The sequence below is a fragment of the Mastigoproctus giganteus genome, chromosome 4 (genome assembly GCF_048544385.1).
Source record: "Mastigoproctus giganteus isolate SK-2022 chromosome 4, ASM4854438v1, whole genome shotgun sequence".
NCBI classification, from domain to species: Eukaryota; Metazoa; Arthropoda; class Arachnida; order Uropygi; family Thelyphonidae; genus Mastigoproctus; species Mastigoproctus giganteus.
Genome location: NC_143578.1, coordinates 38,088,898 through 38,109,605, shown reverse-complemented (window position 1 = coordinate 38,109,605; position 20,708 = coordinate 38,088,898). Strand labels below are relative to the sequence as shown.

Genomic DNA, 20,708 nt, shown 5'->3' with positions numbered 1-20,708 from the left:
AGTTTAAAATTGTTGGCTAGTGTTATCAGCTCTTCATGCATTAAGAATCATCAGATAAAAGAATGAGTAGGTAGTAGTGATCATAATATATTGAGGTGGGAGTTACTTAAAGATATAACTACTGTCAAGGATAAAGGGAAGGAGCCTTACTTTCCTAAAGGTGACTAAAATGGTCTCAGACAGTTTTTTTTAATTCTTCTCAGCGTGACCAACTGATGATGTTACCAACTGCAAATTCTAAATGGGAAGCATTCAGGAAAGTAATCATAGAAGCTAATAAGCTTTTTATACTAATAACAGATATTGCTCACAGTTTAGATTTAAATGGGTGTCAGCTAAACTAATGAGATTAGTGACATAGAAGAAAAATGCATGGGATTTGTTTAAGTTATCAGGGGACACAGAAACTTACAGTAAGTACAAACTAATCTGCAATCAATTTACTAAGGGGATTAGGCAAGTTAAGGCCTATTATGAGAATTTTTTAGCTAAGAATATTTGTAGAAGAATAAGAGAAATTTACCTCAATATGATACATAGAACACTTCCATATCATACGGAAGTGTTCTATGTATCATATTGAGGTAAATTTCTCTTATTCTTCTACAAATATTGAAATCAATGTAGAATGTATTGCATATCATAGCTCTGTTTTATGCTATCAAATTTAGTTAAGAATGCAAAAAAAGGTAGCAAAGAGTTCTTTGCTTATGTTAACATTAGAAGGAAAGGGATGAACCACATTGGCCCACTAGATATAAATGGCATGACTATTCATCCTGCTCAGATTGATAACAAACTAAATAAATATTTTGCATTCACATTGATGTGTGGTATGAATAAAATTTTTAGGGATAGAAACACTAGAAGTATACTAAATTAAAACTGGGTGCTGAGTGATTTTGTGATAACTGAGAAGTAAGCAGAAGAGAACTTGAAGCTAAAAGTAAATAAGGCAATCCTTATTTAATAAATAATCTATCATTGACTTCAAGAGTGGTCCCTACAGATTGGAGATGCACAAATATCTCTCCTGCTCACAAATGTAATCAAAGGACAAAGTGATCAATTAAAGACCTATAAGCTTGACTTCTGTTCCAGAGAAAATAATCGAGTCATTGGTTAAAGAATTAATGCAGGGTCTTCTTGGCAGGAATGCAGTTCAACAGAAATCACAGCATAGATTTGTTATGGTGTGACCTTGTCTGATATTGAATGTAATCAGACTGTCTGACCAGTGTGATTAGATTCAATAACAGTAACAAAGGAACTGGATTTAAAAAATAATTTTACATTATATACTTAGATTTCAGAAAAGTTTTTGATAATGTTTCAGATAAAAGATACACTGATCATACTGTTCCAAATAATGTCACACTGCTGTGGATAAAGTTGAGTGATTGGACAAGATTGAGTGGGAGAGGACAGGAAATGGAGATGCACAATGGAGTTTCTGTAATTCAGCCTTGAATTTATTTAAGTTGTCAACCTCCACAATGACAGATGGAAGTTTGTTCTAGCAATCAACTACTCACTAGCTAAAGGCAAAATTCCACAGATCTGTTCTAGTATCTTTCCTCAATTTGAATTTTTGCCCCAAGTGTCGAATAGGAGCAAGAGGAAGAATCCCATCAGCATTGAGCTTGCTCAAACCATTCAAGGTCTTATACACCTCAATCAGATCACCTCATAGGTACCTAGTCTTCAGATGCTGCAATTTGCAGTGACACTGTTCTTGTTGGACTAATGTTATTAGTGAAGTCCTACAATGTTTAGTGCTGGGCCAACTGTTGTTTTCAATGTTTATTAATGATATTGATGAAAATATATCAGGTTTAAGGTCTAAGTTTGCAGATGATACAAAGATCAACAGGTGTTTAATGACAAATAATCAGGGTAAGCTATTGTAATGAGACCTAAAAAATTAAGCAGATGGGCTGAGAAATGCAAAATAACTACATATGGGCAGCAGCAAACCTAGAATGACAAACAAATTAGGTACTACACTCAAGGTATTGAAGAATGAATGTGATATAGGGGTAATTGTACAGCCTGACATTAAACATACTAAAATTTTCTATTAAGAAAATTAATTTTACTACATAATTTGCACTCGGTATTCATCGGACTTTAAATTTATTTGCTCATAAAATATTGAAACATTTTTAATGAGCTTCAGCTGGCCTATTGTACCCGTTACTCTTTTTTGATTCACTTTTAATATTAGTAGTGGCAAATGATGCAAGAAAGCAAACTTATACAGAATCAACCAAAAAAGAGAAAAAAACCAACACTTTCACATTACCTGATCATCAACTCTAACACTTTGTTTGGTTCTTTCTTGAATTTATTCACCCATCTTTACAACACTGGATGGAAGTTTATTCGAACAATCAATTATTTGCTGGATGAAGGCAAATTTTTGCACATCTATTCTGCAACTATCTTTCTTCATTTTGAATTTATGTCTCCCTTGTGTGTGTAGTTTGACCAAGAGGAAGGATTCCATCAGTTGAAATCCATCATATATTTAAAACCTACTCAATATATTCAAAGCTTTGCAATACCGCAATCAGATCTCTTTGCAGGTGCCTAGTCTCCAGGTGCTGCAGTGTGGAGAATTGAAGCCCTTTCATAATAATTGCACAATCATACTCTAACCGTTATTAAAAAATATAAATAGTGTTATGTTATATTAAAATAATGATGTAGATAAATGAAATAAATAGAATGATAAAACTCCACTGGATAAAACTGATAAAAAGGTAACTGTCTGTACAATAAAATATGAAATTTTAAACTGCAAAGAATTATTTACAATAAAACAATGTAGATAAAACACAGGATGATAAAAGTGCTAAAACACTGTAGCTTTCAGAGGCATCCACCTCCTTTTTCAACAGTGAGGTTTATCGTACGGCACATCCTTAAACATCCTTAATTATTGGAGGCTTGAAGTGGTGGAACCCATGTTTAGTCTCTAGAGCTAAGTTCCGGCCAACCCTTCCCTATCTCTTCCATCATGCAGTATGATTGATGATTTTTGAGGTTATGATGAATGTCGTGGTGAGATCCAATATTCCTTACATTTCGAGGGTACAGCTCTAAAACGGTGTTCGCAGGCCGGCCGCTAGATAGTACACCGGACCAAACCTATTGGTAACTCTCTAGGAGGCTTCCGGATCAGCTAGTGTATAATCTTGCTACCTCTACTCTGCCAGATAGTGACTGGAGGGAGTCCGAGTATGCGGGGAGCATTGTCGAGGCCACGTTATGTCAAGGATCTGGGTATATTCTTACCACATGTACGCCATATCCAAAAATTTCATTACTTCATATAGCATGTCCCACCCACTTTTTCTCACTATTGAATACACCATGAATTGTCAAAATAATAGAGCAAGCTTATCTGCGAAAAGATCTAAACCTCCCAAGGACTTCCTAATTCATTTCACAAATATACGTGGTCTCAATTCCAATCTCAACGATGTCCATTTCCACTTGCAGTCTTCCAAACCCCATGTACTTTTTCTGACTGAATCTCAGTTATCAGTTGATTCAACTACTGCTCATCTCAGATGTCCAAATTATTTGCTGTATGATTCCTTTCGCCTCAAAGGTGGTACTTGTGCATATGTCCGTTCTGATATTCCCTGTCAGAGACTTGGCAATATGGAATCTCCTCTCTTTGATCTTCTCTGGCTTAAAATCTCTCTACCTCATTGTGTCAAATTCATCTGTTGTCTCTACCATTCTCCCAACTCCACTAATCACTTGGAGCTCTTTGACTTCCTCTCTTTGCAACTTGACTTTCTCCAGTGCAACTTTCCTAACAGTGAGGTAATTTTCCTTGGTGATTTTAACGTTCACAACTCCAGCTGGCTTCCGTTTTCTAGTTACACCGACCCAGCAGGTCGAGATGCTGAGGCTTTTGCAATTACTAATGACCTAGTACAGATTGTTCATTTACCTACAAGAATACTGGACAATCCTAATCATACAGCCAATACGCTTGATCTTTTTCTCACAAACAACCCTTCTAAGTACAATGTCGAAGTGAGAAGTCCTTTAGGCACTTCAGATCACAACTTGGTGATTGTCTCTTCTCCAATGGAACCTTTATCTCATGGCTATTCCCAACCTCGTATTCTTTGGCATTACAAGAATGCAAAATGGGATGACCTGCGAGACTTCTTTTCTTCTTTCCCTTGGTCTGATTACTGTTTCAAAACTTCTGATGTCAACGTTTGCTCAGATCGTGTCAGTGAAATTATTCTTGCAGGAATGGAATCCTTTATCCCACACTCCACTTTAAAATCTCGTCCTTTATCTAAACCTTGGTTCTCCAACAAATGTGCTAAGGCTGTCCAAGAGAAGAATGTTGCATATCGTAATTGGCTTGTTTCTAATTCTTCAGTTTCATTTTCTGCCTACACAAAGCTCGCAACAATTGTAAAGCAGTTATTAATCAGTCCAAACTAGAGTTTGAACAGGCTAAGAGTAGAAAACTTGCTTCTTGCCCTAATGGTAGCCGAGCATTCTGGTCTCTTGCCAGAGCTATTGGCCGCAACTTTTGCCCATCTCTGCTCCCACCTCTGTCCAAACCAGATGGTTCTGTTGTCACTTCAGCCAAGGATAAAGCTGACCTGCTAGCATCCCATTTTTCTTCCAGCTCATGTATTAATGATCTTGGTAAAACACCTCCCACCATTCCTAACACGCTCCATTCAGTGCCTTCTGTGGTCTTCCGTCAAAAGGATATCAGAAAGATTTTGATGAATCTTGATATACCAGGTCCTGATGGTATTTCTCCACTTGTTCTCAAAACCTGTGCTCCTGAACTTACTTCTATTCTTTGTCGCCTTTTTTCACTTTCTTATTCCAAAGGTGTTTTTCCTTCTGCTTGGAAATTTGCTCATATCCAGCCAGTTCCTAAAAAGGGTGACAAATCCCTCCCATCCAATTATCGTCCCATTACAATTACTTCTACTCTTTCTAAAGTAATGGAGAAATCAATTAACCGGCAACTCTTAAACTACCTAGAAACCTTCCGCCTGATCAACGATCGCCAGTATGGATTCCGTCATTGTTGATCCACTGGTGATATTCTGGCTTATGTTACCCATTTATGGACTAATTCAATGGAAAGGTTCGGTGAAACACAAGTAGTTGCTCTTGACATCTCAAAGGCTTTTGATCGTGTTTGGCATAAAGGTCTTCTAAACAAGCTTCCATCTTATGGTTTGACAACTGTTTTTAGTAATTGGTTATCCAGTTTTCTCTCTGATCGCTCACTGAGGGTGATGGTAGATGGCTCTCTGTCTTCTAACTTCTCCACTAATGCCGGTATCCCCCAAGGTTCAGTTCTTTCCCCCACTCTTTTCCTCTTGTATATCAATGACCTTCTTCCATTGACTGGAAATCCTATCCATAGTTTTGCCGATGATAGCACATTGCATTCAACTTTCCATTTTGAGAAACCTTGTCCTGCTCAATCAGCTTCAAGTTCTCGAAAATCTGCTGCCAATTCCTTAAATGCCGATCTTCAGGTAATTCTCCAGTGGAGCAAAGACAACTTAGTTGATTTCAACCCTTCTAAAACTCAGTCTTGTCTTATATCTCGCAAAAAGGATTCTTCTGCTCCTATGCTTATCTTTAGTGACACTCCGATTTCTAGGCAAAATGATATATCTCTTTTGGGGATTACCCTGACTTCTAATCTCTCTTGGCACAAGCACATTACAAATAATGCTTCCTCTGCATCTAAAAAACTTGGTTTTCTGTTTCGCTCTCGGCGTTACTTTTCTTCCAAACAGCTGCTCACTCTGTATAAATCGCAAATCCGCCCTGCCATGGAATATTGTTCCCACATCTGGGGTGGTGCCCCCAAAACCTCTCTCAGGCTTCTTGATTCCATTCAGAAGAGGGCAGTTAGGTTAATTAATGACTCATCTCTAACAGAGTCTCTCCACTCGCTTTCTCATAGACGTACTGTTTCTGCTGCATGCCTCTTCTACAGATACTTCCATGGGCACTGTTCTTCTGAATTGGCTTCTATAATTCCTGCTCTCTCTTTCGAAACAGTCCGAACACGTGCCGCCACCAGCCAACATCCATTTACTGTCCAACTTCAAACCCACAGAACCAACTTTTCATCCTACTCATTTATTCATTCAACTGCCGTTTTCTGGAACAACCTTCCTTCATACGTATTTCCTGAAAATTACAATCTACAGAAGTTCAAGTCCAATGTCGACAAATATCTTCTTTCGTCTTCTCAACCTCCAACCCAAGCACGGTACTAAGTACTATAGGTTCTAATACCTCTCGTGTTTGGGGTTCTCATAAAAAAAAAAAAAAAAAAAAAAAAATCAGCAGGCTCACGGTTCTCAGCACGTGGTTCTACAGGAGCATGGGCAGCATTCTGCTCATGTGCACTGGAACCGGAAATGGCTCGAGAACGTGCCAGGCAGAACCGCTCATCTTGTCCAAGAACCACCGCCTCGAAGAGGGGATGAATGCAGATTCCCCTGTCTCTATTAATGGTATTGCTCTCAGAGGAACAAATCCGCAAGCTCTTGAGCCATTTGCGGTCCCAAAATCTATGTGCTGGGTCAACAAATAACAGCTTCATCAGGGGAGATTTGATGGTGCTCCTCCCAAAAATGTTCTGCCATAGCAGACTTCCCATAATTCACAGTCTTTAAAGTGTTCATATGCTCCCCCAGGCGATCTTTGAACCAACGTTTTGTTTCACCAACATAACATTCCCCACAATCCGGGCACCTGATCTCATACACGACCCCACTTGTAAATTCCCTTGGTGTGGGGTCCTTGACCTGTGACACAACTGTGTGCAATCTCCGCCCTGGAAGCTGCACACGCGTGTCTGGCAATCGTGCAATATCCGAGCTGTACGTTCAGTTAGGCCCGGATAGTAGGGAATGCATGCAGTGGCAACTGGTGTAAACGGTTATCTTCATCCGTGCTCCGCTCCTCGGATATATTTATCTATGATCTTCTGGGGGTAGCCGCATTTTCTGAGATCCGCTGTGACACGTTTAATTTCTTCTTCTTTTCTATCCTCGGGGGTGCTGCAATGGGACCCAGCCCTATCCAACAATGCCCTAATAACACTATTCTTATGATGGTTGATTTGTGCCATATTGTAATGTGTATATTGGCCCTGGCACATGGGTTTCCTATTTACACTTGTTTTCAGCCTAGGGCCTTCCCTATGTACCAACACATCAAGGAAAGGGAGGGTACCCTCTACTTCCACCTCCAAGGTAAACTGAATAAATGGAAAGAAGCTATTAAGGAAACTTAGCACCTCATCCTCTCTCCCCCTCCGAATAATTGTAAACGTATTGTTAAAGACCGCGGATTATGGGAAATCTGCTATGGCAGAACATTTTTGGGAGGAGCACCATCAAATCTCCCCTGACGAAGCTGTTATCATCGACGGGGCACATAGATTTTGGGACCGCAAATGGCTCGTGAGCTTGCGGATTTGTTCCTCTGAGAGCAATACCATTAATAGAAACAGGGGAATCTGCATTCATCCTCTCTTCGAGGCGGTGGTTCTTGGACAAGATGAGCAGTTCTGCCTGGCATGTTCCCGAGCCATTTCCGGTTCCAGTGCACATGAGGAGAATGCTGCCCATGCTCCTGTAGAACCACGTGCTGAGAACCGTGAGCCTTCTGATATTTAAGGATGTGCTGTACGATAAACCTCACTGTTGAAAAAGGAGGCGGATGCCTCTGAAAGCTACGATGTTTTAGCCCTTTTATCATCCTGTGTTTTATCTACATTGTTTTATTGTAAATAATTGTTTGCAGTTTAAAATTTCATATTTTATTGTACAGTTTTATCCAGTGGAATTTTATCATTCTATTTATTTCATTTATCTACATCATTATTCTAATATAACATAACACTGTTTATATTTTTTAAATAACGGTTGGTGTATGATTGTGCAATTATTATGAATATGAATATTCCCGACCTCAGAGGCCTATTTGAAGATTGAAGCCCTTTCTGGTAAAAGTGTCTGTTTGTCCCCCCCCCCCCAGTAATCTTGTTGCTCCTATCTGCTTCTACAAATGAGGCTTCCAAACCTGTATGCAGCTCAAGATGTGACCTAATCATTGCCTTATACAATGCAATAATCACATCCTTTTCCCTACAGGTAGGCGCCTCTGTAGCCAGGTGGAAAGGAGCAGCAGTGCGTAGCACATGCTTCTTGATTAGACCCGGGTTCGAGCCCGTCACCACCAAATACAGAGGATGCGGAAAGGTCAGGGAATGACTACCGCATATCCCGGAGCAATATGGTCTTAGTTGCTAATGCTCCTAAAAAAACCAAAAATAACAAATATAAAATATCCCAACAGGTAAAATTTCTGTATATCATTGAGAAAACCCCATGAGCCATCTTGGCAGCCTGTCTGCACTGCTCAGAGAACTTCATATCTAACTGCACAATTATCCTCAGTTCTTTTTAATTCTCCACCAACCTGAGTGTGGTATCACACGGTTGGTACATTAATCTAGGATTACTGCTACCCATGTGAAGTAATTTGCACTTGTCAATGTTAAATTCAATTGCCACTTCTCAACCTGTCTGCTTGACTTTTATAGATCTTGTTGCAGTAGCATACCTTGATTACTGTCACTGCTTCTTGAAAGCAAATATGCTGGTTCGGATGTTAATCTACTTGGATGGAAAACCACTCTACTTTAGAAATTTTCCTTCCAACTTGACAGAAGAAAAATCAGATATTTTTGTCAAATAACCTTCACTATCAGCCAATTAATTCAGTCATAGTGAGAAGCCCAAAAATATTTCTGTCCTTTCCAATCCAGATTGACTCAGTTCCATGGTTTTACATCCCAGGTTGAAACCATTTTCAGAAAAGCCAGGAGTGAAAGTGTTACCCACCCTGCCAACTTTCATATCATATGCAAAATTAGACATTAAGCCAGGTATGCCTTCATCAACATCATTAAAAAATATTGTAAACAAAAATGGGCCTTCACTGCACCATGGGGCACTCCACTAATAACGTTAGTCCAAGAAGAGCAGTGCCCATTGTTAACCACTCCCTGTTTTCTTCCATTCAAGCATCCCTTTATCCATAGCAATATGTTGCCTTTAATGCCACACTGCTCAAATTTGTATAGCAGCCTTTTATATGCAAAAGTATTGTGGTACTTGTCATTTTTATTTATTTTAGAAGTTACTCTCAGTTACTTTATTTTTGTTGAAGTTTATGAATCTATTTGTAATGTGCTTATGTTTGTATGTTGTAATTAATACTTTTTATATGTTGTTTGTTGTACTATTATTAAAAAATTGTGGGGTGTGCTGCTCTGTTCAGCATTGTTTCTTTTTTAGATTGTTGAGGGAAAAAAATCTGAAAAGAAAAATTGTGATATGTTTATAGGTCTCTAACCTTAATATTGATACCTGCCATAAAACATACATAGAGAAAATGTTGCCATACGAAGTGCAATAATATGGTCAGAATGTATCTGTACATATTGCAGTATTAAAATTTCGGGGTCAGCAATTTTGTTCCAGATTTAGGATTAAAGTAAAATTTAAAAAACTGTAAAAAAATATTAACAAAAAATGCATTTTTACACTCTGTAATAATTTATGCTATAACTAAAGTAGTGTTATTATTATATCACCAGCTTGTGTTGGCATTTGTGATTTTTAGGTCCTGGTGAAAAACTTGGCACTCTTTGAAGCAAAAGGTTTACTGATGTTGATCACACAATATCAAAACTGTATTGAAATAATAATAAAATTCATGTTAATAGAATTGTAATAGTTGTTTTTATATTTAAAGTTTTTGACATTACTGTGCTCATAAGTCTTCTGTTCTTTTGCAGGGATATATAATCCTGCATAAGATTAACATTGAAGGAAAAAGAGAGAAAGGAGGAGTCCCCGCTTGCTGGATCAAAAGGCTTACCTTTGTTGGGATTTGGGGCCTATCCATTTGGGGCCTATGCACTTGAGGAAACCCTCCTCCCACATGGACCATTTCTGTTCATATGAATGGCTTGCTGCTGATATCTTTTTGTATTTGTAAAGGTCAACAACTTATTTAAGCTGTCAACAGCAGTCAGCTTTGGTTTAGCCAATTTCAGGAGGAGGGAGTAAAGTTTTTTTTTTTTTTTCTCTGAATTCTTGTAGGCTTCAATGTGCACATGCTGATCAGCCTCTGCTGACATCTGGCCTCTAATATATCAGTGGAATTTAGCCTGGGATGTTGATGTGCCATAATGCTAACAACAAAAACTGTATGGAACTACTTTATTATGTTTAGAAATTTTGATTAACAGATAGAATACATTTTATGTAGTTTAAAAAAAAAAAAAAAAAGATCTAGGGAGCTTGAGAGAACTGAAAAAATATCAGCATGGGATAATTACAGTGACAAGCAGGCTCAGATTTGTGTAATTATAAGGCAATTTATAACAAGACCACAGACGGAGTTAGAAGACAGGCAAAGTCTGAGGGTGCCTCCATAGCCAGGTGGGCAGGAGCAGCAGAGCGTAGCACACGCTTCTTAATTAGACCATGGTTCAAGCCGTGACCACCAAATACAGAGGATGTGGAAAGGTCAGGGAATGACCACCGCATATCTCCGGAGCAATATGGCCTTAGTTGCTAATGCTCCTAAAAAACCAAACAACAACAATGACAGCAAAGTCTGAGTATGAAAACAGGAGCCAAGAGAGCAAAAAATAGGAAGAGGAGTTCTGTTCATATATATAATCCAGAAAAAGTGCTGCCGAGCTGAATAGGTATTTTATAGTGATCAATAGAAAGTCCTTTTTGGAAATCAGTGCCATCAAGAAAGAGAAATCTTTGCTCAACATCTGCATTACACCATAGGATAACATGCATTCCTAAAATGGAGGAATGAATTTTTGAGCATTTACAGTAATCCTGAGATGAGTATAAGAAGTTCCCAACTTATTTCTGTTTGTTTGTTTGTTATTTAAAAAAAAAAAAAAAAGCCATTTCCTATTCTCATTGGCAAAAATTAACACAAATTTAAAACAGTAACAGATCAAAATTTATGAATATAATCTGGGAATGAACCAAGCACAGCAACCAATTAGCATTAGTAGAAGCATATGATGCAAGAAAGCAAGCTTATATTGCATCAGCAAAAAAAAAAAAAAAAATCTTCCTGTTTCACCCATCCATTCACTCCAAAAGTTTCTCTAATTCAGCCTTGAATTTATTTAAGTCGTCAACCTCCACAATGACAGATGGAAGTTTGTTCTAGCAATCAACTACTCACTAGCTAAAGGCAAATTTCCACACATCTGTTCTACAAGTATCTTTCCTCAATTTGAATTTTTGCCCCAAGTGTCGAATATGAGCAAGAGGAAGAATCCCATCAGCGTTGAGCTTGCTCAAACCATTCAAGGTCTTATACACCTCAGTCAGATCACCTCACAGGTACCTAGTCTTCAGATGCTGCAATTTGCAGAACTTCAGCCTTTCTTGGTTAATTAAATAAATTAAATATCACCTAATTAAACAGAGTTAATTAAATAACACCTAAGTATAAATTTGTTTCATTCAAGAGTATTCACCTATACCATTATTGTTTCCCTATATTTAGTTAGCTAAAATAATTTCTGTATATTTTAAATACAGACATATTTAAAATGCAGTAATGTGTTGTAAATCTGTCTTTAAGATAAATATCTCATGAACTATATTTTCAGGGATTTTACAATGTCTGTGGAGGTGCTGAAAGGATTTCCTGGTATCGCTGACAACATACAGTTAAAATTTGTAGAACCTATTCCAGAAAAGTACAAATGTTTACAGTGTAAAAGAGTTATTTCTCTCTTATTTCGAACTTCTTGTAAACATAGTTTTTGTTCAACTTGCATTGACAGTTTAAGGGAAAGTGAGAAATGTCCATTTGATAACACAGAAATAATGTGGAATAAGGTAAGATTTTTGTATTTTTTTTCTTCTCTGAATTTTCTTGCAAGTTAACATTTATTAATAATTTTAAGCTTTATTAATATAAAATATGCAACAATCTTAGTGATTTAAATTGTTACTCATAACTGCTTTCTGTATTACCATGTTAGGGGAAGCAGTATTCCTGACTTTTTATTATTATTATTAGCCATATGGTGCAAGGAAGCCTGAGGCTTTTGCTGCACCAGCCAAAAAAAAAACAAACTTCTGAGTTACCCAGAGAGAGAGAGAGAGGAATCGCCAAGAAAGAGAAGAATAATAATATACCCAGCTCAGGACCTTGGGTGTGCCAAGCCCATACTCACCAGATGTGAGCCCCTGGCATCACTAGCAAATCACAATAAAAGTATATATATTAATATGGGCTATATCAAATGAAATAATTATTGTGAAGAACATTTTCATTTTCTGGGGTTATTAGTGTTAATTAAACTAAGTGATGCAAGGAAGCAAACTTATTCTACATCAGCCAAAAAAAAAAACTCTTGCGTCAATTACAATTGCCCATTGCCGCTAAAAAAATAACTATCTAAAACTATTTTAAAATAGCCTTGCATCATTGCGTGAGTTCCATTCAAGGCATTGAACTGGAACTGAACTAAAAACCTGAAGTGGTAAAAAAAAAGTTCATTTATTAAGGAGGTGAAGCTTTTCAAAAAGAAAAATAAATCTGCACTGAACTTAAACAGAAAACTGTTATTTCATTCCTTGTTTTTTGATTCGTATCAGTTATGAGCAAAGGTGAAATATTTCTTAACACTTAGTATGACAGTACAGTACTCGCTTGACAATACATGGCCTTTTATAATATTGCAGACAAAATAAAAAAAACTCATAATGCAGTAACCATACATTTAATTTTGAATGATAAATGCACAAATGATTTCAAAACTTTTTTTTTTTTTTTTTTTTTTATAATGAGATCAGGGGCTGGAAACATTTCTGCCTAGAACCCACAACAAAAATAAACATTTTTTGAGATCAACTTAATAATTTTTTTTAAAAAGTGTATCCGCAGCTTTTTTGGCAATAAATATTTTAAAAATGAAAAGCAGTAAAAACAACGTAATATAACTTTTAATAATATAAATTATTACAACACTACATAACATTTTAGAAGATAACAAAAATTCACATGCAGTATTAATGTGGAAATGTGAGAAACCATGTCACAGCTGGCTTGCAAAATGTGTATTATGGGATGCCCTTTACTAACTCTCTGGCTAATTATCCTGCAGGTTTAGATGTTAGTATTAGCATTAGTAGAGGCATATGATGCAAGAAAGCAAGCTTATGCAGCATCAGCCAAAAAAAAAAAAAAAAAAAACCACTCCCATTTCACCCCTCCGTTCGTTCGAAATACCTGTCCAGCTGAGCCTTATATTTATTTAGGCTACCAACTTCCACAACAGGGGATGAAAGTCTGTTCCACCAAGCAACTACCTGCTGGCTAAAGGCAAATTTCCACACATCTATCCTACATCTGTCTTTCCTCAATTTTAATTTATGAATTTATGCCATCTCAGGTGATTATTCCGAGCAAGAGCAAGAGGAATCCCATCAGCATTGAGCATGCTAAAACCATTTAAGGCTTTATACACCTCTATCAGATCACCTCGCCGGTGCCTCGTCTCCAGAGACACTGTAATTTGCAAAACTTAAGCCTTTCTTCGTAGGAGCAACCCTTTGTTCCATTCACTAATCTTGTTGCCCTTCTCTATACTAGTTCCAGCAGCTCTACATCCTTCTTGAAATGAGGCCTCCAGACCTGTATACAGTACTCAGTATACAAGGGAATAATCACCTCCTTATCCCTGCTAGAAAAATTCCTGTATATCATTGACAAGACACCATGAGCTACAATTGCAGCCCATTTGCACTGCTCAGAGAACTTCATATCTGCCTACACAATTACCCCCAGGTCTTTTTCATTCTCTACCACTGTCAGTGTAGTACCACAGAGTTGATACATTGCTCTGGGGTTACTGTTTCCCATATGTAGTACTTTACATTTGTCAATGTTAAAATTCATTTGCCACCTCTCAGCCCATCTGCTCAACCTTTCCAGATCCTGTTGCAGCAGCATAGCATCAGTAGTGTTATTGACAACCCTGCCAACCTTCATATCGTCTGCAAACCTGGATATTAAGCTTGATATACCATCATCAATATCATTTATAAATACAGAAAACAATAATGGACCCAACACTGAACCCTGAGGGACTCCACTAATAACATTAGTCCACGATGAGCAGTGTCCATTAATTACCACTCTCTGTCTTCTCCCCCTCAACCATCCCTTTATCCAAAAGAGCAATTTGCCTCCAATGCCACACTGCTCCAATTTCTGCAGCAGTCTTCCATGTGCAACAGTATCAAAAGCCTTTCTAAGATCCAAATATATAATAACAAAGTTATTCCCTGCATCCAGTTCTTTTGTGACTGCATCATAGTATCCAATCAAATTGGTCAGGCAAGACCTTAACAAAACCATGCTGTGTCCGAGCTATATCTTATATAGATGATCCTGCAGTGCTTCTTTAACCTGTGCCTCCATTAATTTTCCTGGAACAGAAGTTAAACTCACAGGTCTATAATTACTTGTTTTAGCCTTTGATCCTCCTTTGTGAATTGGGGTCACATTTTCACATCTCCAGTCTATGAGTACCTCCCCTGAGTCCAAAGAAACTCTCATAATTATGGCTAAGGGTTTGCTTACTTCCTTTGCTGCCTCCTTTAATATAACTGGATAGATCCAGTTATATTAAAGGAGAATGTGTGAAATGTGACCCATCTACCCCGGGTGCCTTTTTTATGTTTATCCTCAACAATTTCTCATCCACTTTCCTCTCAGTTATTACAAAATCATCTAGCTCACTGCCAGAGATGCAAAATACTCGTTTAGTTTGTTAGCCACCTGAGCAGGATCCTCAACTGTTGAACCATCAATATCTAGTGGACCAATATGATTCATCCCTTTCCTTCTGGAGTTTACATAGGTAAAGAACTCTTTTCTGTTTTTCTTTGCATCCTTTGCCAAGGATTTCTCATAATCTGCCTTTGCCTGCCTAATCTCCTTTGTGACTTGGTTACAGACCAACTTATATCTATCATAGGCTTCCATGTCACCTATTAATTTATATGTATCCCATGCATTTTTCTTCTCTGCCATATGTCTCATTAGTTCATCTGGCATCCATTTAGACCTAAACCTTGAACAATATTTCGTAGTTGGTATGTAAAGCCTAGTAGCTTCCAAGATAAGTTCTTTGAATGCTTCCCATTTTGAATTTGCTGTTGGTAACATCATCAGTTGGTCACACTGTATAGAATTTAAATACTGTCTGAGACCATCGTAGTCGCCTTTACAAAAGCAAACAAAACAAAAACCAAACAAAAGCAAAAACCCTTCCGTTTTCCCCTGCTGGTAGTTACCTCTTTGAGTAAATCCCACTTCAGCACACTGTGATCACTGCCCCCTAGTGGTTCCTTTATCTGCAGATTCTTAATGCATGAAGAATCACTACTGATAATCAGATCAAGAGTATTACTCCCTCTAGTTGCCTCCCAAACATGCTGATGTAGAAAATAATCATCCAATAAATCCACAAAAGCAAGCCTTGCTAGTGTGTGAGTGACCAACCCACAAATTCCAGTCAATATCTGGGAAATTAAAATCCCCCATTATATGACTCTCTGATTTACTGGCCCACTCTATTTCCCTGTACAGTTTCTTATTATACTCATCAGAGTCATTAGGCCTATAGCACACTCCTACTCTCAATTTTGATATCCCAATGCTTATGTCACACCAAACTGACTCGACACTGCACTGTCCAGCGATGTCGATTGGCTTCACTTCCTTGGATTTTATGTGTTTCTTAACCAATAGCATAACCCCTCCTCCCTCCCTATCCTGTCTATCCTTTCTGTACACATTGTACTCCCCAAATTCCAGTTTTGCATTCCTTATATCTGTGTGACACCACGTCTCTGATATCCCAACAATATCTGCCTTTGATGTTTTGAGCAATACCTCAAATTTATTTACCAAACTCCTAGCATTTGTGTACATGCAAGTATACATGCACCTGTTCCTATTCTTAGCTACCCTAACACAACCCATGTGTTTACTTGTACTGCAATGACTCCCAGCAGTCTCTGAAATATCCTGCATCTTGTTTTCCAGGCTGGTGCTCATTCCAACAGAAGCAGTGCAAGAATCACTTTCACCTCTGCCAGTGGCTACTGTTAATCTATTAGTCCTTGAATCCCCCAAGCGAGCAGTTTTCCGACCCACCTAGCACTGCCTCGATAGCATCAGCAAATATTCTTGTACCCTTTCTATTTAAGCGTATCCCATCCCTGTAGAAGCAGTCTCTCCTGTTAACAAGTACAGACCAGGCTGAAAAAAATTCTACCCCTTGCACAATCTTTCCAGGGCCGAATTGATCGACAAGGCTCTCATCGTATACTCCCTCAATATATACTCATCATTATATACTCTGATATGCTCTCATCATATACTCCCATGTTGATGATGGCACTCAGTCATCAACACTATGCAATATCGTCATCATCATCAGCCATTTTCAATCCACTGCAGGATGAAGGCCTCTCCAGCAACTTTCCAATTCCTTCTGTTTTGAGCACTGGCCATCCATTTACTACCTACAAACTCATGAATTTCATCTGTCCATCTCCGCCTTTGTCTTCCAGGTTTTCTTCTAGCTCCTCTTGGGTACCATTCTGTTATTTTCTTAGTCCATCTGTCATCATGTCTTCGGGCTATGTGTCCTGCCCAAGACCATTTTAGTTCTTTAGTTTTGATAAGAATGTCCTTTACTTGAGTTTGCTGCCTAATCCATGTGTTTCTCTTCTTATCTAACAGTCTGATTCCCAATATAATTTGTTCCATTCTTCGCTGTGTAGTTCTCAGCTTCTCTTCCATTCTTTTGGTGAGTGCCCAAGTTTCACTTCCATAAGTCATGGTGGGGAGTATACATTGGTTCATTATTTTACGTTTCAGACAAACTGGGATATTGCTTTTCAGTATGTGACTATATTTCCTGAATGCTATCCATCCAAAATTTATTCTTCTCTTGACTTCCAGCCATTTATCATTATTACAGCTAATAACTTGTCCCAGATAAGTATATGACTCCACCTTTTCAATTACTGCTCCTTCAATCATTATTTCCCTTTCTGTGGCATACTTGTTCATCATTACTTTTGTTTCAGCCATATTCATCTTTAGTCCAAAATCCTTACTAACTGTGCATGACTGATTAAGATTTTCCTCTAATTCTTTGGGATCGTGGCTTATGACTACAATGTCATCTGCAAATCGTAAATGGTTTAGGTACTCTCTGTTCATATTGACTCCTTTCTGCGACCAGTCTAATCTTCTGAAAGCTTCCTCAAGGGCAGCAGTAAACAGCTTCGGATATATTGTGTCTCCTTGTTGAACTCCTTTCTCGATTTTAAATTTCCTACTGTCTTTGTCTAGTCTAATAAAGGAGGTAGCATTCTCATATATTTTCTTCAAAATCATAATATGTGGGGTATCTATGCCTTGTCTTTCCAGTGCCCGAAACATTGCCTTATGCTGTATGGAGTCAAATGCCTTTTCATAATCCACGAATTCCAGGCATAATGGCGTTTTATATTCATTTGCTTTCTCCATTAGCTGTGATATTACGTGAAGGTGATCCATAGTTTTGAATCCTGTCCTAAAGCCAGCTTGCTCTTTTGGTTGATTCTCATCAAGTATTCTTTCTAATCTGTTAGTAATGACCCTTGTGAACAACTTGTAGATGTGGGATAACAAGCTAATTGGTCTATAATTTCCAATTTCTAATTTATCTCCTTTCTTATGCAGCAAAACTACGATTGCATTATTCCACTGTTTAGGCTTCACATATTTTCTAATGCACTTTCTGAAGAGCCTTGCCAGTTTTTGTGTTATGTCTCTTCCTCCCAATTTTAACATCTCTACAGTAACTTCATCTTCCCCTGAGGCTTTCTGATTCTTCATTTTCTTCAATGTATGTTCTACCTCATCAGGAAGAATATCGGGTATGTCGTATGTGTTGCTAATTTGCAATCCATCTTCCTCACTGCTGGCATCATTCCCTCGCTCCTTGTATAATTCTCTATAGTAGTCTTCTGCTATTTGAATTATGCCTTCTCTGCTGTTTATAAGTATACCGTCGCTATTCTTCAGTTTCAGTATCATTTGTCTTTCTGTATTACTGCTCATGGCTGTTGATTTAAATCCTTTATTTTCCCTTAATGCTTGTTCTACTTTTCTTGTGTTAAATCTTCTTATGTCCTCTCTGAGTCTCTTTCTAATGGCTTTGCATAACTCAGTATACTCAATTTTTTCCTTGTCAGTGTTTATCTTGCTCTTCATTTTTCGCCTTCAGTTCATCATAACAAGTGTTTCTTGACTAATTTTTTCTTCTTTGGATTTCTTTTTACCTATAGGTTTCTTGGGCTTTATCACTTTCAGAAAGTTGTAATATTCCTCGTCGATATCTTGGTCCTGAGCAGTCTGCAGGAGCTCAAACTTGTTCTTAAGTTCCAGTACATACTGCTTTTTCTCCTCTTCTATTATCTCAAAGTCCTTTGTATTATTACTCGAGTCAGTTTTTTCCTTTCCTTTCCTACATCTATATCAAGTGTACATCTTACCATTCTGTGATCACTTCCAACATTTACCTTATTCAGGACGGTAACATCATTCACAACATATCTTCTGTTAGTGAGGATGAAGTCAATTTCATTAGTTGTTAATCCATTTGGACTCTTCCATGTCCACTTTCTGTTCACCCTTTTCTTGAAAAAAGTGTTCATTACTGACAATCCTTGAGATTCTGCAAATTCCACAAGTCTTTTGCCTCTTTAATTTCTTTCACCAATTCCAAAATTTCCTATAGTTCTCCTTTCTGCACTGTTTTGTCTTTTTCCAACCTTAGCATTGAAGTCCCCCATAATAATAGTGTAGTGGGTTTTCTGCTCATCTAGAAGACTCTCAATTTCGGTGTATATTTCTTCAGCCTCTTCATCATCATGGTTCGATGTTGGTGCATAAACTATGCAATAATACTGTATTTAATGTTACTATATGAACAGATTTATTTTATTTTTGTATACTAGTTATCTTAACTTACTCTTGTTGTTTTATATTTATTCATTTTTATTTTATTTACTCTCAAAATTTTTGTAAATTCACATTATTGGTTATACTTAGCTATTTACCTTCTGATCATTATTGTAACTCATAAATTGTCCTGTAACTGATGTAAATCCCACTACCACCTTGCTGTTAAGGCAATACGATGGTTTCAAATTGATTAAATAAATAAATTAATTAACTACAAAATAAATAAATAAGATTCTGTAATACATGCAAAAACATCAATATTAATTTTTGGGGGAAATTTATGTTTTTTATGTGTAGGTATATTTTTATTTCTATGCACTGCAATCAACCAAATTATACTTTGAGAGTGACCATTTTCCAACTCTTCCTATAGATGTTCTACCTGGACATTCCCATGTTATTACCATATACTGTGGAGTTGTACAGCTGCGTTGATCTGATCTGATTCTTTAGTTCAGGCAATGGAAGTAGCAAAATCAGTTGAATGTCCTTTCTTGTGATCCATGGAATGATCAAAACAGATTATTCATTAACACCTAAACTGATTTACACATACTGCTAGTGTAAGTCGAGGTCAGTACTTGTGTTGTTTCAGTGCATAAAAAATGAATATGCATCCATTTTGTCCAGAAGTGCAGTAGCATGCACATGCTCATTCTAAACTAGATGTGCATGCAGTACCAAGGTTATGCTGTTTTTGAATTAAGTGTTTGTTATGTTAAAATTTGAATAACATTTTGAATTTTGACCTGTGTGTAAAAAGAAAGCCGAAACTAAAAATTTGAAAATTTAATTTTCTATGCTGAAAGAATATGTGAAAGACTACATGCATGTGGAGTTAGTTATTGACAAATCAGAATTTCATATTATGGGTTTACAAGATATATCACGTCTCAACTTTCCTTCACGGTTGGCTTTAGAATACACAGGGTGTCTCAAAAATACACGGCATAACTTCAGGAATGAGTTCCTCATATGTAGACAATAAAAATATTTTATATCAACATAGTTCTGGAAATGCTTGGTTCCCGAGTTATTAACCGGAATGTCTTATCTTCACAAGGTACTGACAGAATCTGGTGGTTTTCCATTCCGACCATGTACTCAAATCAGGAGCAAGCGGATATGCACTTTATGTACAGGTTGGCAGATGGGAATGCTCTGGAGGCTCGTCGTTTGTACCACGAAAGGTTCCCAGAATGAAGATCTTCAGACAGGAAAACGTTTGAAGGTATCCATTGCTGCCTTTGTGAACATGGGACCTTTACACCTCGTGCTGCCGACAGAGGACGACTGAGATCTGTGACTCCTGAAGTAGAAGAGGAGATTTTGGATGTTGTGCATGCCACTTCTGGAATCAGCACATGCAGAATAGCAATGCAACTGGCTGTGCAATGTTCGACTATTTGGAGAGTGTTGCGAGAACACCAACTGTATCCTTACCATCTGCAACGAGTACAGGCCTTGTCACCAGCAGATTATCCTGCACGAGTAATGTTCTGCCAGTG

At 37.7% G+C, this 20,708-nt stretch overlaps 1 protein-coding gene across 1 annotated transcript in view; it reads left to right on the top strand.

The window, feature by feature from the left end:
• LOC150086631 (TNF receptor-associated factor 3-like) overlaps positions 1-20,708 on the top strand; it is a 214,147-nt gene that overhangs the window by 9,476 nt on the left and 183,963 nt on the right. The window contains exon 2 of the mRNA XM_090372210.1: positions 11,765-11,996. Within this exon, the coding sequence (XP_090228336.1) occupies positions 11,775-11,996 (222 nt within the window). The 5' untranslated portion in view covers positions 11,765-11,774. The remainder of the gene's footprint in view (positions 1-11,764; positions 11,997-20,708) is intronic.